General features: G+C 42.5%; 1 protein-coding gene across 8 annotated transcripts in view; it reads left to right on the top strand.

Annotated features, from left to right (window-relative positions):
* The window catches only part of LDB2 (LIM domain binding 2), a 331,993-nt gene that overhangs the window by 120,556 nt on the left and 194,139 nt on the right, over nucleotides 1-17,298 (top strand). For all 8 annotated transcript variants that reach the window (XM_006775838.2, XM_006775839.1, XM_006775840.1 and 5 more), the window contains exon 2: nucleotides 7,308-7,410. In XM_006775838.2, coding sequence (XP_006775901.1) covers nucleotides 7,308-7,410 — 103 coding nt within the window. The remainder of the gene's footprint in view (nucleotides 1-7,307; nucleotides 7,411-17,298) is intronic.

The following is a 17,298-nucleotide window of genomic DNA, read 5'->3' as shown; positions in this document are numbered from 1 at the left end:
TTGTTGATGATAGCCAGTCTGACAGGTGTGAGATGGTTACTGCATTGTCATTTTGATTTGCATCTCTTGGATGATTAGTGACTTTGAGCATGCTTTCATATGTCTCTTGGCCTTCTCTGTGTCCTCTTTCAAAAAATATCTATTTAGGCCCGTTGCCCATTTTTTGATTAGATTGTTTACCTTCCTTTTGTTAAGTTGCATGAGTTCCCTTTTTGGAGATTAAATCCTTACTAGAGATAACATTGGCAAATATGTTCTCCCATGCAGTGGGCTTTCTTGTTGTTTTATTGATGGTTTCTTTTGTACTTCTTTGAAATTCTCAATGCTCACCTTTCTCCTGGCAGAGCTGGACTCTGTAGATCCCAGTGAGAAATATGTCATTTAGAATTAGGCTTTGTTTCATCTCTATCCATGCACTGGTCAGACTGTAAATTTTCAATCTGGAAGCACAGGGATCTCACCTTAGAAAAGCCGGATATAGACAGGTACACACCCCAGGCTCAGGCACTGCCCTGGAGGAAATCCTTACATGCATGTATGCACACGGGGACCCTCCGAAAGCACTTGTCACAGCATTTCTTCTACTGGCAAAGAATTCAAAATTGTCTAGAGATCATTAGTAGCAAAATGCTGAAAGAAACTCTATTCCATTCATTTTGTGCACTGCCATGTAGCTTATTTAAAAAAAGAAGAGGCCCCTATTTATAAAATGCATAGTTCTCTAAAACACAGTGTGGAATTAAAAAAAAAGTTTAAAGAAGGGAACACAATACATGATACCATTTAAATAAAATGTCAGGAACATAAAATAAGCCTGTGTATGAATGGGGTCATGTACATAAGTACTAGACATGTGCTAGGAAGGGTCATATGATTTTCATGAGACAGCTGTTTATGGGGTCCTAAGGGAGGGGAGAAAAATAGAGCAGGATATTGGGTGGAATCCAAGACATTTGTTTTTATTTAAAAAATTTACTTTTTTTAAAAAGGAAAATAAGATATTTTAATAATAGTTAATTCTGTGTAATGGGTCCATGGGTCTTCATCATATTAACCTCTGTTCTTTACTTTTAAAAATTAATAGCCAAAACCGGTTTGGCTCAGTAGATAGAGCGTCAGCCTGCAGACTGAAGGGTCCCAGGTTTGATTCCGGTCAAGGGCATGTACCTGGGTTGTGGGCACATCCCCAGTGGGAGGTGTGCAGGAGGCAGCTGATTGATGTTTCTCTCACCATCGATGTTTCTGGCTCTCTATCTCTCTTCCCTCCTCTCTGTAAAAAATCAATAAAATATATTTTTAAAAAATTAATAAAGTAAAACCTCATTTATTTACTTAACCAATGTTTCACAGAAAAAGAACAAGAAAAATACCCAGAAGGTGGCTCAATAGAATGGCTGTGTAGGTATGAATTCATTTTTAAACTTTCTCCCTCAATAAGGACTTTTCACATACATGGCTTGTGCCGATGAATGTGACAGAGGGAAGGCTTAGTCTGCACACTGTCCTGGCCCCCAGCCACTGAGTTTAGACACTTAAGAATCCTACAACGTTCAAGGCGAATCTTACAGTGTGGGCGCAGCCTCTCCACCGGTTCCTTCTGTTTTCCTGCTCCTTCACTGGGTCACCCATAGGTGGGAGCTCTGTCGAGAATGGAGAGATGCCTAATGCCCAGCCCCTGCCTTTGAGCATCTCGCAGTCCAGCACAGCAGTCAGACATTTATATACATGTGTATTACAACTTGGTGATTCCATTATAATTTGATCCACACTCTAATTATGGTGGAGGTAGTGGTTCATGCTCTCCTAATATAGGAGACAGTGAAAAAGGGGGTTCAAAGATTGGGACTTGGCATTTGCTGGACTTTCCAAGCCAAAAGACCCACATATACAAAAGACAGGAGGGAGGAGGTGGTTAACTGGGACCACTTGGTTCAGACACATAAGCTGCAGAAGGCCCTTTGGCTGCACATAGGCAAACTCCTGAGTGTGTTGGCCTTTGGTGTGGTAAGGATGGCTTTTCCCTGGATAGAATGTCTTCTGTGATATACACACCAAATGTTGTATCTCTCATGTCTGCCAGTATCTGATGTTCATACCCACTCTGTCCACGCACCTGGGAACAAGACCTCAGGCCCTTGGTTTATTTTTAAGGGCTTTTACCATAACCTTCACTTGGGAGACCCAAAAGGTTGCTCTTTACCTGCTGGGTAGTCTCAAGGCACCTCCTGGTTGATCCCCAAGTTCGTTTGACATGAGGGGATAGCCTGCATGAGTGAGAGGGGTCAGGTGCACCTTCCCTTTGAACTTTAAGGAGAACCAACATAATGAGCTTCTCTTTGGAATTTGTGCTACAAAACGGCCTTGGAACCTTGACTATTGCAGTTTCCTACTGACCCACTTCCTGCACTTGGCCATGGCCTGCTCAAAGGACAATGGGACATTTCATGGGTCTTTCATTTCCCATGTTGGAGGTGTTGTTTACAATCAAGGGGTGGAGGGGGCAGTGCTAGCTTGTAGTTAGCCCTGCAGAATTTCTAACAGTCCATTTTCCTTTATATTTCCTTACCCCCTTTACCTTCCTCGCATGTGGCCCAACACAGCACTCATAGCCTTTGTCTGCAAGGCTCAGACCATTCTAGATGACTGAAAAGTAGGAGTTGAATAATGGAGATCCTTATTTTTTTAACTTTTAAAAAATATATTTTTATTTCAGAGAGGAAGGGAGAGGGAGAGTGAGAAAACATCAGTGAGAATCATTGATTAGCTACCTCTTGCATGCCCCGCACTGGGGATTGAGCCTATAACCTGGCTCATAGATAGATGCTCAACCACTAAGTCATGACGGCCTGGCCTGATATTTTTTCAGTGTTGTCTATAGCTCCTGAGGTAGCTGTGTCATTAAGAACTGAACTTCTACCAGTCAGAACTGCTTGATCTTCTGCCAGAGATTTTGTATTTGGCTCACCAGAGGCCTTGTAGCTGCATAGCAGCCACTGCCTGGAACTCAAGCCTTGTTACTATACAGATTTCTTTCACCAAGTTGCCTATATGATCCCAGCAACTATACCAGGCAGCTAACGGGAAGCAAGAGGTGTTTGAGGAGGAGATTTATTATTAGGAAAAACACATGAAAGTGGGGGAACATGTGCAAAATCTGGGAGAGCCAGAGCTCTGCTGGCATTATGTTCTCTAGCGAATGTCATGCCTTCTATTCTGTGGAACCATTTTTGTCTTCAATTTAAAGTGGAAAATCACATTTTAAGAAATATTTGAAAAACACACACAAACAAAACATGGGCTGGTAGGTTTATTAATTGTAACAAATGTACTACTTGGTTGGGGGATATTGATAATGGGGAGGCTACCCAGGTGTGGGGGTTGGGCATATGGGAAATCTCTGTACCTTCCTTTCAGTTTTGTGTGAACCTAAAACTGCTCTAAGGAAAATAAGATCAATTTAAAAATGAACTGGAGTTAAGCGGACTCTCAAGTAGCTTTACCACTTTCTAGCTAGTTATTTGATTTTTTTACTGATAGTGTAACTTTTTGAAATTCAGATAATTTGATCCACACTCTAATTATAGTGGGGGTAGTGGCTCATGCTCTCCTAATATAGGAGACAGTGAAAAAGGGGGTTCAAAAGTTGGGATTCAAAGGATTTCTCTATAAATATTTAAGGGTCAAATGAGACAATAATGAGTAATTATAGCTGCCATTTATTGAGCAGCTGCTATGTGCTGGGCAGTCACTCCTTCATCTTCATGCTCCACTAATAAAATATTATCCCCACTTTACAGATGAGCAAGTAATTGCAAAGAAGTTAGAGGACTTGACTGAGGTCATCCAGCCAGTAAGAGGCAGAGTTTCCATGTTGAAGTCAGTGTAATACAGAGGTTAAGGATATACATTCTCTCTAAGGCCACCTGCTTTACCCCAGGGTAGCAATTAGGGTAGTTGTGAATGTAAGATGTTAAATTCATGTGAAGCTCTTAGAAAATATCAGGTGATAGGTACTAGTATTAACCCAGGGACCCTCACATGTATGTTCTTCCCATAATTTTCTTCTCTCACGTGAGGCTGATATAAGACTAGCCTTGCCCTAGCCAGTTTGGCTCAGTGGGTAGAGCATTGGGTTTGATTCTGGTCAAGGGCACATGCCCAGGTTGTGGACTTGATCCCCAGTAGGGGGTGTGCAGGAGGTAGCAGATCAATGATTCTCTCATCATTGATGTTTCTCTCTCTCTCTTCCTCTCTGAAATCAATAAAAATATATCTTATTTTAATGAAAGACTGGCCTGTACTTGACATTTAATATATTTTTCTTTAATCCTCACTTGAGGACATGTTTGTTTGTTTTTTAATGAGAGGGTGAGAGAGACATCGATGTGAGAGAGAAACATTGATCCGTTGCCTCCCATACTTGCTCCATCCCAGCAACTTGAGGTCAGCCTGGGTCCTCCCTGGGTTTCTACCTTTAGGGCCCCATTTTTATTTCTTTTTTAGCAGAAATGCTGGAAAGCAGAGTTTGATTAAGGAAAATGGTGGAGTGTCTGATTTCATCATTGGGCCTTTGAACCATCAGCAGGGCAGGAGAGCACTGATAAATTTCTGAATTTCTGCTCAGAGTTTTAATTGTGGGCCAGACAGGCATTTTGCCAGGCAAATGGGTTACACCCAGGGGACGTGATAGGGAAACGTGCTTGGTGATGAATGGATGGTTTTTTCAGGTCCATTTTGATGCTGTTTCTGGAATGCCTCGCCCCTTAGCAATGACAATGAGACAGTGCAGGGGATGGGCATGATACTGATCATCAGTGTGTGCTGGGCTCCCTGCTGGGCACTTTACACCCACTGAGGTAGTGAATGCTCATATTTACCCTGAGGTATTACTGTTAGTATTACTGTTGTCGTTGTTGCATCTACTCTGCAAGACAATTGTGACTGTTGTCCGTCTGAATATTACCCTCACCTCCCAAGAAGGAAACAGGCTCAGGGAGTGAAATAAGTTGTCCAAGTTCCTGTAGCTGGGATGATGCCGAGGCCTGAGGTCTTCCCATAGCAGTGAATTCCACCAAGGATGTCGGGCCACCTGATATACTGGGCAGTGCCAGGCTTCCTGGGTATGAGTCCTGGCCACGGGGCAGCGCAGACAAGCGAGGAACTGGGAAGAAAAACCAACCTGAGACACAATAGTCCCTTTCAGCTCTCTCTCCCTTCTGCTGAGCCCTGACTCCTGCCTTCCCAAAGGCTGCTGGGGAAATGTGAGGCAGAGGAGCCGGGGCAGGTCTCGCATGTCCGAGGGTCCGAGTTTAAATCTCAGTGCCACCAGTTCTTGGCAGCTTACATTGGCCACCTGAGCTTCAGCTTCTGCAGCTGTAAAGTAGGACTAATAAGGTGAGCAGCTTTATTCATTCAGTAAACAGCTTTTATTGAGTGATATCATGGGCTCCACACCATTTGGGTGCCTGGGAGGTAGAGCAGCGAGCAAAACAGAAGCCCTGCTCACAAGAAAATTATGTTATTGTTATACTGGAGAGAGAGAGAGAGAGAGAGAGAGAGAGAGAGAGAGAGAACAAACAAACAAGCAGGGAGGTAGTGAAGAGCAAGTGGGAAAATGCAGTGGTGCTTGGCATGGGGTAAGCACTCAATACATGTTAACTTATTCTTTATCCATCTGTGTAGCCATGTGAAATAAAATGTGCCAGTGCATCCAGGTTCCCAAATAGTGTTTCTTTCTGTAGCTGCCCCTTCCCCTTCTAAGCCCACTGCCTTTTCTAGAAGCTCTGCCAGCCACCAGGGCTCCCAAGCTTTGTGCCATGGTCTCAGGTATGGAGTGAGGCTACTTGTTAGCTGCTCACTTGGAGGTCTCCTACTAGTGGGTTTTGAGCCCTTGGGGATAGGGACCAGTCTCTCATCCATCTGCATACCTTGAGGGCCTGCACATAATAAGTGCTCAATTAATATTTGTTTTCAAAATGAGAAAAAGGGGTAGCTTGATGTGGCTCCATGAATTGCCCTTGGGTGGTTTTTATTTACTGTGTCTTTACTAAGAAGAGTGCTGGCTTTTGGTGTGGTGATTGGGAGGAGGCCAGAAAAAAAGAGACTGAAAATAAATTCATTTGTCTGTTCTTTTTTTTGTTTTTTGCTTTTTTCTGGAAAGAGTATGGCATCCATCTTCAGTGGCCCCTTAATTATTCTTGCCAGGACTGCAGGCTTGTTCCCGAAGCCTGCCAGTGACAACAACCTAATGTTGTCATAAGCAGAACAACTTAACGGGAAGACTCCAGGCCTTGGATGTCTCCGCCAGGGCCGTAGCAGCGGGGGCTATCGAGTGGGGAGCAGCAGCCCCCCTCATCTCCCCTCCCCGCTCTGACAGGCAGCTGCGAACCATCTTGGGCCTGAGGTCTGGCACCCACCAACAATCTTCTGGAAAAAGAATGTGCTTAAGAATTTAGGGGTAAATGGGCCACGGTCCAGAACATGAGGCCCCCATTTAAACATGATGCTCTGCATAACCTTCCTAATTCCTGTGATAGGAGGCCCCCTCTGCCCTTGGAGAATAGGACTGATTTTCACTACCTTAAACTGGGCCAAGTTCGGAGTGTTTTCTGGATGAGCAAGGGAAGCACTCATCCCAAGACAAACAAAAGGGATTCATGAGGATGGTTTGCATTCTGCTGAACTGCTTCACTTTTAATAGCTGCTTAAATAACAAGCTGGGGTTGTCTATAAAACAATCCTTAAAAACAATCCATATGCATATGGTGATTTCTTTGACCATCTAGATAGAAACACATCCATCTACATATATCCATGTAGCAGCCACACCTGGATTCCTTATAGGAATATTTGCACAGAGTAGGGCTGTAAGCCACACATACCCCTTTTGGAATAAATTGTGTTTTTAAAAATGTACCCGCCTTAACCTAGTTGTAATAATGTGGTTTCTGTTTATAAAATTGGACTCTTACAAGAGCAACGAGAAAGAGAAAAAGCTGAATGTATTTTACATGAAATACTAACCTTTTTGTTAAAAGAAAATATCACTGTGCTCCAGAGTAAATTTATTGAATCTTCCCAAATATATCCTCCAAAATTAATTTTCACCAGGTTTGCATGAACTCGTTTATTGAATTGGAATTCAGTCCCCACTAGAGGCAATTCATTTGAAGAGTGACCTACACCAGCCCGCCCTCTTTCTAGAACACCCACACACATATGCTAGCAGCGCCTGGGTTTTCTATTTCTCCCCCCTCTGAGATATTTCCCACACTTGCCTGCTAAGTAAATGATCCGTCTCTTTGCAGGATAGTGACAACCTCTGGTGGGATGCGTTCGCCACGGAGTTTTTTGAAGATGACGCCACGTTGACCCTTTCCTTTTGTCTGGAAGATGGACCGAAGCGATACAGTAAGAGCGAAGTTTGTTTTTCTGATATTTCCTCTTTTTGCGCCTCTAAGAAGACCCCAGGGGTCTTCAGAGACTAGCACAGTGCCGACAGCCTGACAGTGATACCTCCACTCCTGACGTTCTTGCTTCCGTTCAAGGCCTTGTCATAGGTGGCAGCCGGGTCTCCGTCGAGGCTTAGAGTGTTTGGACACGTGGTTGTTTAGCAAGCGAGGCGAATAGCAACCAAGTCACTCAATGAAAAGTGGGAGGTGAATTGCAGAGATTTCCCACTGGTCTCCTCCCCGGGACCCCCCTTTATCTTGACAGCTCACACCTCCCTCCCAGTGTTCTGCTTCTGAAGGTTCCTTTAAAAAATTGCTCCTAGTTACTGTATCAGCAACATCCTTCTAATTTCCTCTTACCAATTATCTCAGGTGTTGTAGGCCAACTGCTATCTTTTCTGGGGGTGGGGGGGAGTGGGGGAGACCCCAGCTGCTTTGAACATACAGTTTGGGATTGGTGTTGACAGAGTTATAGTCCCCTGACTTTCCTGCGAGTGATAACTCCGTAAGGATCCTCCAATTACAGCCCATGGCACCTTGGGCAGCAGCTGATCTGTCCTGATTAGGTTCAGTCACCTTGTCAGAGATCAGATGTGCTAGTTCTGCTGTAAGACTGGCAGGCACAGATACGTCAGCGCCCAGGCAATTAATGTCCGGTTACATCAGGGCGAGATGTGTTTGCAGAAACCAGGGTTGCCCATATGAAAGGATCTGTCAGAGGGTAGAACACCCCATGTGTCACAAACATGGGGAGGAGATGATGCTGGAACCAGCCGCAGGATGTTTGAAGGAGGCAACCCAGAGCATTGGGCAACTTATAGGTAATCAGGCTCTTGCTAAAAACGATTGAAAGATCTGATGGCTGCTAACTGTATTTCAAAGCCATTGGGAACAACAAGTTATTGGTGGTGGTGTTTTAATTTTGGCGACTTTAGGCAACTCAGTAGTGTTCGGATCTATTGCATGATGAGTTCATTAATTATGCTAATATATGCATGGTGATTTGCAATAGTGGCAGACTGGGGCAACTCAGCAACTTGGACTTGCTGCCCTATGGAAACTCAGTGCCAGGAGCATGTCTTTGGATCTGTGGTACTTTGGGCTTTTAAAGGCGTGGGGCATTTCTAAAAAATATTTTGGGTGAGGGCGGCAGCTAGTACGTCAGACAATGGGCTGTTTCAGTGTCTTTATTCAGCATAATGACCCTGTTGCAGGCACAGGTAAGCCACTTGATGGGGTCCTGATGAGTTAATTTGCCTTCCTGGGTGTGGGTGCCCCCAAGACATGCCCGAGACAGTGAGAGAGCCGGGTTTAGAAGCCACTGTTTCCAAAGTTCCTAGGAGATAAATGAACTCGGCAATCCAACAATTACTCTCTCCCTAAAAGCCTGCCTGATCAATGGTGAATAATTTCCAACCAAGCAGTCATCCATCTTGCGAGCCTCTTCTTCTCTCTCTCTCTCTCTTTTTTTTTTTTAGGCATAAGCTCAGATACTTTCAAGTTATCATTGTTTTACGTTCCTTATTCCTACGCTTTTTTGGTTTGTTTGTTTGGAATTCATCAGGGTCTGCTCCGGGAACCAGAATTACAGTTTCAAAGCCTGTTCTAATAAAACAGGTCCCCCATCTCCCCTCTGTTCACCCCTCACCCCGACATCATTTGGGGGTGAGGCATGATCAGTGCCTCTTTAGGAGCTTACATCCATGGACAGGAGGAATGCCTGACTCGGAGCCGTTGTTGCCCAGGTTTCTTTGTTTCTCTGAGCCAAAATATTTCCCAAGCAGAGAAGAGAAACAAAGATGATTGACAGCTCGGAGCCAAGCCTCATCAGCTGCTTAGGTGACAGCCTGGTGATGAGCACACGCTGCTGAAGTGCGGGCGAGTGACAGCTGATAGACAGCCGGGACGGAGCCGGGAAGATGCAGCGGGCTTAGAACGCCCGCCCGGCACACGCTGTTTATGCAGCGCTCCCAGCACAGGCGCTGCCACCTTAACCCATTCGTGGTCCAGGCACCCTTTGCCAGGCTGAGAAGGCACCTGCTGGCCTGGGCTGCGGGCTGTGGCTCTTCCGTGAGTCCTTCCAGGGAGCCACGAGCTTTGCATTTCTGAGGGAGAATATAAGTCTTCACCGTTACATTTGCATATACAGTCTTCACTTGTACATGTAAAAAAAATCCCCAATCACTTTCATTCTAGGTACCAAGAAATATTCCAATGAGATTTCTTTACCCCTTACTAGGAAAACCTGCTTCTTCCCCCTCTCCATCTCTCTGTTTAGAGGGTCCCTCTGGCTCTGAGATATCTTATCTCTAAGCTAGGTGAATCCCATAATATGCGTTTGCTTATATGTTTGTTCCCTGTCACCCTCTATTAGAATGTTATCTCCACCTGGGCAGGACTTTGATGTTATTTATTGCTGAATTCTCTGATGAATACATGAACTCACACATAATAGGTGCTCAATAAATATTTGCTGAGTGAATAATTGAATGAATGAATTGACATTTGGGGAAAGTTTATATCAACAAACAGAACGTTGACAAAACAATCCCTTTACCTAGATCTCTGGACTTTTTTAACTGGAAGAATTGAATCAACAATTGAATTGAACGATGTGCTGGCATTTTCAAATAAGCTCTAGGATATGGTCTGATCTACTTTAAGTGGGGCAGGGGAGCAGTGAAAAATTCAGGAAATAAGGATGCTTCGGGAGGTGCATTGTGCCTCTGTATTAGTTGTGTTGCACCCCCCCCCCCGGGTCCTCACTGTCCTCATGTCCCCAGGTGGGACATGATTGGGAGAAATATAGACTGCTGGGAGTGGCTGGTGTGGAGAGAACCTGATAGACAGGGTTACTGGACCTGTCTGATATCGGGCTGTGTGTCCCTAAACCAACGTGCCAGTCCCTGCCTTGCGGCACATCTGGGAAGTTGTTCTCTAGCAGTTCCAGAGAGGTAGGTTTCTCCTGGAGGTAGGAGAGGTAAGTGACTTCCTCTTTGTCAACAGATTAGTGATTAAAGACTATTAGAGCTGAAAAGCATCTTGAAAGTTGGTCCAGAGGGTCCCAGCTGGCGAGTCACTGGGCCTCCAGTCCACTGACTTCAAAGTCGAAGTCAGAGCATCTTCCCTCTCCTGTCCCCATCCTATCCCTACATCCTCCCATAGCTAATGGGAAAGAAATGGATTCGTCAATTCACACATTTCCAGGAACATAAGTGGCAAATAATGACCATGTCTGATATGACAGAAGGCAGGGCGAACAGAGGAGTGGGTTCCTGAGCCCTCTGCATGTGGACTTGGCACACTTACTCTCCAGCATCCTGTGTGATTTTCCTTCCCTGTCTTGCACAGAAACAGCCATTCTTAACTTGATTGCTCACTGTTAACTTCAAGCTAGTACTGAAGCTCCTGTACTCCCTTTTCAGGCATATGGCAGAATTGTGCCCCTCACCCTAATAATCCATTAAAAGGAAACCTTGGACCAGTTGGTGTAGCTCAATGGTTGAGCATTGACCCATGAACCAGGAGGTCACTATTCAATTCCCAGTCAGTGTACATGCCTGGGTTGTAGGCTCAATCCCCAGCGTGGGGTGTGCAGGAGGCAGCCAATCAATGATTCTCTCTCATTATTGATGTTTCTGTCTCTCTCTCCCTGTCCTGTCCTCTCTGAAATCAATAATTAAAAATAATTTTAAAGCAAACCTTTAAAATGTAGATCATTTGAAATGTAGTGTCATCAGTATTGACTATTGTTATTAATAACAATGCCCAGTCTCAGCCTCACTCCAGCTTTTGTGCATCATTCGATGGGCTTGATAGTTGGCGGGTGCTTGTCATGTGTGTTCAGTGTTTGAAGCTTGCTGCAGAGCCTTGCTGATTAGCTGTGAGCCCATAGGACCACTCTGGTGGGCACTTCCTGCTTAAATGCACACCAAAGAGATGGCCTCCTCCCAGAAACTAGCTCTATGTCCGGTGGGTGTGTGACGTGCAGGAGGAGGGAAACAGAGGGGAAGGGTGAGTGAGTATGTGTAGGGCTCTGTACTTTGGTGGGTAAGTACTCTCACACTTAGTTAAACATGTCTAGGTTGGCATTCTTGCTTTGGAAATTCAGGTGAGAAATGATATAACTACTAAAATGCCATCTTGTCTCAGGGCACTTCCTTGAGGCCTACATTTTAGGAAAGGTGTATTGTACAGGCAGGTGCTCTGGATATGATACCTGGGTGCAAATCCAGCTTTGTCTTTTACTACCTGTGTGATTTGGCATAAGTCATGTTCTAAGCATCAGTGGTCTCAGCGGAAAAGTTTGATGATCTGATGCATGTGAAGTTCTTAGCAGAGTTTCTGGCACCATGAAAATGCTCCATAAATAGCTTTTGCTATTGGATTGAATTCCAATGAGCACATCCTGGTCTCTAGATTGAGATCCAGGGCAATTCAGATATAGTTGTCATTAATCTAACTCTTGTTTGGAATTTCAGGATTGATGGCTGCCAGTAATTTTCTATCACACATTTGTTAGTTCACATGACTTCTATCTGGAATAAGGATTTCTGACATGTGACCTCACACCTTCATAGTCACACCAGCCAAACTGTTCATTCTCTTTCTCTCTGTGGCTACTGGGGGGGAGGGGGGACATTTTACTCTCCAGAAAATGAAGGTTGTTTTAAGACAAGTCATCACTTTGCATAGCATTATTTTCCTGTTTCTCTTGGTCATCAAGTCCCATTAGATAGTTTGAAGAACCACATATCGGTCCCTCTGTGGAGTCATTTTGACATTCATTTCTCTTTTACATTTTCTTCCCACCTCCCTTTCTTCTGACATCTCTGACAGCATTGCAACATAGCCTAAGCGCTTCAATTTTCTCCTGTAATATGTGTTTTTTATGTGTTGTGTACTTGGATGTGTCCCCCGAAGGTAGAGAAATTCTATGAGGCCCACACAGCTTCAGCATCTCTGGCTACTATTTTTCTCCTGCTTTTTATTGGTTTACCTGATCCAGCTGTGCTGTAGTGTGCTTGCTATTGAGAAATTTTTAAAGCATTTCCCCCACTTTCTTTTCCTCTCTCATTTATTACATGATTAAAGATAGATTTCTGGGAAAATCACTCCTTGAGTACATGCATAGGAGCTTTGACACCACACTTAATAACTACTGTGTCACGAATGTGGCCATTTAAAAAAGCTACATGCACAGAATGTCCTTGCAGAAGAGGGGAAGGAGGTTAAAAGGCCGGATCTGTGCGTGTGAAAAGAGAGCCCACCTGAGATCTGGAAAGGCTCAGGTTTGTGGGGCCGGTACTTGAAGACCCCGAATTTCTTCAGGAGACATATGCCAGCTGGTCCTGTACATCTTCCTCCACAACGTAGCTGTGTTCCTCTGAAAATTCCTCATTTTCTTCCATTTTTTTCACTTATGGAAGTAGAAATGAAAATCATGAACTTTGGATCCACACAGATGTATTTTGAGTCTTTGCTCCACCATAACTCTGTGATGTTAGGCATGTGATGTGATGGTAGGCATGTTGCTTAAACCATATTAACCTGTTTCTTTATATATAAACCCAAGGAAATAACACCAACATCATAGGGTACTTGTGAAGATTGAATAAGACTAAATAATATGTAACCTTAGCTTAGTGATGCCCATGGAAAGCACATAATGAGTAATTATTGCATGAATGAATGAATGCATGACCAAGAGAATGAGTGAAACCTATGATATGCCAGTCACTTGATTTAAAGTAGAAGATAGTTCCCATTATTCATTTAGTCATTTGGCACATAGCAGGAAAAACTCTGCCTTTGGGCAAAGCCAGACCACACCTGTCTTCTTTCTATATGGACAAATTAAGAATTGAATTTGTAACCAATTGGGAGAAAAGGTGATATTAATGGAAGATGGTGGTTTAAACAAACAAGTCCCAAACTATTACAATGACGACACCTGTCCAACAGAGGGTTAGGATTCCATCACCTACTTTGCTCAGACAGCAAGAAGCTATTGAACACATCAAGTGCTGGCCACTGTTCTAGGCACCTTTGGACTTGCTATCTTATTTATCGAGGACCAGGTGAAAGGAAATGAACTTCAATTGCACTTAAAAAAAATGTATCTTAGAGAAAAGAATGCCCTGCCTCGGAGTAGCACTTGATGGTTCATTACTGGATGATTGTGGCATTTTCGTTGCTTAATGACATAGACCTCTTTGTCTCAGATGACTCCAGAAAATGATTTCCTTTCCATGGAGCTGCACTAAATGGTTTCTGGATGGCTCTGGCCTCTGAACTTGTGGTTTTAGCGAGTGACCCTTTTCAACAGCAGTCTTCATTAGGCTGGCGATATTTGGAGTGAATTGAATTAGGACTAAAGCACACTATCATTTGAAGTTCATTTGTTCCTGCACTCATACTTTGGTTAATTCATTCAGAAATCACTGAGTTTTTGCTATTTGTCATTATAGTGGGGCTTACAGTTAAAGAGAAAGGCCTTTTCTCACAATTTTTTTTCATTTGCTTTTGATTCCATTTTATTTAAAATTCTTACCTTACATGGGCATAATCAGCTAAGTAGCTCAAAAATAAAATATTCTGATATTAATGCCAAATCTGGGACTAGTTATAAAAAAGACTTGAGAGAAAGCCTACAACTGATCAATGAACAGACAGACTCCTAAAGGGGAAAAAGGAACTGAATCTCTTCCCATTTGTGGTTCCAATGGATGATATCAAGATTTGCAAATGGGCCATAACAATAGATTGAACAGACATTCCATTCTCTCATTGCTAATAAACACCACACTAATAATTACATGAAATAATGGACATAAAATACTTTGAATGGATTTAATGTGCTTTGCAAGTTGAAGGTATAACCATCACCATATTTGTAATTGATCTTTATGATTTTATGACTTTCTGTTTTCCCTTTATAAGTCAAGCTGTTAAGAAATCTAGGAGGATTGTTGGATTTCTCATGCAGATAAAATTTATTGTTGAATATACAGTTATTCAACATAACTGCCCTTAAATGCTTAATTGAAGTCTGGGTGAAGTACTAACCAGGAAATGGACAGTGTGTGTTGTTTTTGAGACTCTGTGTGACTATGATATCTATGGGGCCTGACACATACCTTTCCTGACTCTTGGTTTCATAGCTTATATTCCTACTCCTAAATTTCTCTATGGTTTTAACACCAAGATGTCACTATCCCATTATGGGCCACCGGAAGATTGTGGCAAACTTTTTAATTATTAAAATTACAGGTAGTGTAATTGGCATTTATTGTCTAAGGGCTGGCAATGATAACAGAATTATAGAGATACATCTCATTCTATCGTCTCTTAATCCCATTTACTCATCATCTTGCAGATAAGGTTGCTAGATAAAATGTAATAAAAATATAAATGTAATAAAAATAAAATACAATAGTTCTATTACAAAATTATCTTTTGTTTATCTGAAATTGAGAGTTAACTGGGCATCCTGTGTTTTTCTTTGCTGAATGTGGCAGCCACAAGTTCATGCTCAAATATGAAATCCTGATAATTCCAGAGAAGCTAAAATAGGGTGTGAGCATGGCACATTATATGAAAAAATCTAAGAGATTTACCTGGTTTCTTATTCACAGAAGTCTTCCCTCTGTGTACGTCCAGCCCTGTATTCATGAGTCCCTCCTACAGAACAAAACACCTCAGCATGGGTGGGGTGGGGTACAGGTTGAAGCCCGCCTGAATTTAAATCCAAACTCTGTATTACAGGCTGTCCACAGTTGACTTTGCCAGGGATTGGGCATCGTCATTGAGGAGATACATGGCCTGCCTTAAAGGAGCTTACAGTTAACTCTAATGCAATAGCATCAACACTGGAAGAGCAGGACAAGGGAAGTGACCATATGGCACTGAGAAAGAAGTGATCCAACCTGATTTTAACTCCAGTTGAGTCTTTTAATAATAAAAAAGTTTGCCACAATCACCCCGTAGCCCATGATGGTGTAGCGCCATCTTGCTATGAGAACCATAGGGAACAAATAGGAGTAGGAACGTTAGCTATGAAACTAAGAGTCAGGAAATACATGTGCCAGGCAGAGTCATAGTCACACAGAGTCTCAAAAACACACCTCCTCTCCATTTTCTGGTTGCTACCTCATTCCGACCTCAACTAAAGGGCTGGCAAAGGTTTATTTCTAACCTTCTAAAACCCTTAGTTTTCTAAAGTCATGACAGCAAATACCCTACCACAATGCTTTGAAAATATAGGCGTTCAGTAAATATTTATGGACTGCAAGAGCGAGGTAGCACTGGTAAATAGTACAAATATGACCCACAGGGCCTGAATATTTGGCCCACAGGCACATAATTGTGCATATGATATTTCCCGTGTCTTAGTAAGTTTCTGCCCTTGCAATCTCAAGTTGTAGCTACTCATTGGTGTCAGAGTCACAGAAATGTCACAGAGCAACTTGGAAATTTGTCCACAAACAGAAACAGGACTTGAGACTCAAATATTTTAAAAACCAAACCGAAATCACATTTACCCAACCTACAACACTAGGATTGATTTTTCTTCTTTTCTTTAAAGCTTTGGGCCATGAGTTGATAGAGTATTTCACGACATGGTTTGTCTGCCACCCTCCTGGTAAGTCCATTTCATGGAATAAATAGTCCTTAGCCGTGGTTAACTAGGTACATGAATCTACTTATTAAACAAATCTTAATAAACTTCATTTCTGTGGAAACACTTGTTTATTTAACCTTTCTCGGGAACTTCCCACGTGTCATATTTCTGTGCCCTAGCGATAAGAAGATGAATGAACAGAATCTCTTGCCTTGGAGGAGCTACAGGTCTAGTGAGCTCTTGTTTCTAGGACTTATTCTTAGCCAGATGGTTTCATAATGATGCCCTTTGCCTCCTTGGTTTATGAAACTGTTCTTAATCAAAATCACCACCATATTTTTAGACTCTATATCCAAATGTAACAATTGTTTTTTTCTTTTCATTTTTTTTAACAAAAAAATCTTTAAAAAACAGTTTAAAGCGAGATGTTTGCAGTATTTTCTTTGTATGACACTTAGCGAGGTGACCTGCTGTGAGGCCCACTCCCCATAAGCTAATGTGTAGCCTAATCTTTACTTTGTGACATGTTTTCAGGTTGTAAATGTACCTTATTTGTGAAAATGGGGTAAGATAAAGCATTTGTGGAAGTCAGTTTAAATTAGCATTCTTGTACAACTGTACTAGGCATGTTCAGGTAACTTTCATTAAGAATGTAGAAGCTTTGTGACAAAGTCACCCATCCGGATGTGTCCCATTATTTATTGTTTCATCAAGGTAGTCATATTTGAATTCAAGACCTTACAGAACTAGGTGCCTTTATTATTCTTTCCAAGAGAATCAGCTTCACATGACTATTACAGTGTGCTTGTTTATTTTTATGAAGTTGGTCCTTTCCCAATTGGTGCTACCTTCAATATACTCTTTGATGGGAACTTTCCTGATGAAACATGTATCTTTTGCTTTTCAACAAGTCAGAAGAAGCTGAAATTGACACTAGTAATCATTTTGAAGATCCGTAGAAGGAGGAAGTAAGGTCACATGTGAGCAAGCGATGAGACAAGTTCTTCATATTATCTGAAACAACGAGAGTATTACATTATTTTTACAGACTTTTCTAAAAAATAAGTCTTACTTAGTCCTGCCTTTGAATAATCTTATTTGTAATTTAATCGTCTTTTGTTTTACTTTGAAAAATGCATCATTTGCTATGCCAGGATAGGTTAGTTACACTGAGAACAATGAGAGAGCAAGAGTTCTTCCAGAGTCTAATCGTGAGGCAAGCCC

Source organism: Myotis davidii, unplaced genomic scaffold (assembly GCF_000327345.1).
Source record: "Myotis davidii unplaced genomic scaffold, ASM32734v1 scaffold204, whole genome shotgun sequence".
Lineage (NCBI taxonomy): Eukaryota > Metazoa > Chordata > Mammalia > Chiroptera > Vespertilionidae > Myotis > Myotis davidii.
The sequence above is the reverse complement of the archived record's forward strand: the minus strand, read 5'-3'. Positions and strand labels throughout refer to the sequence as shown.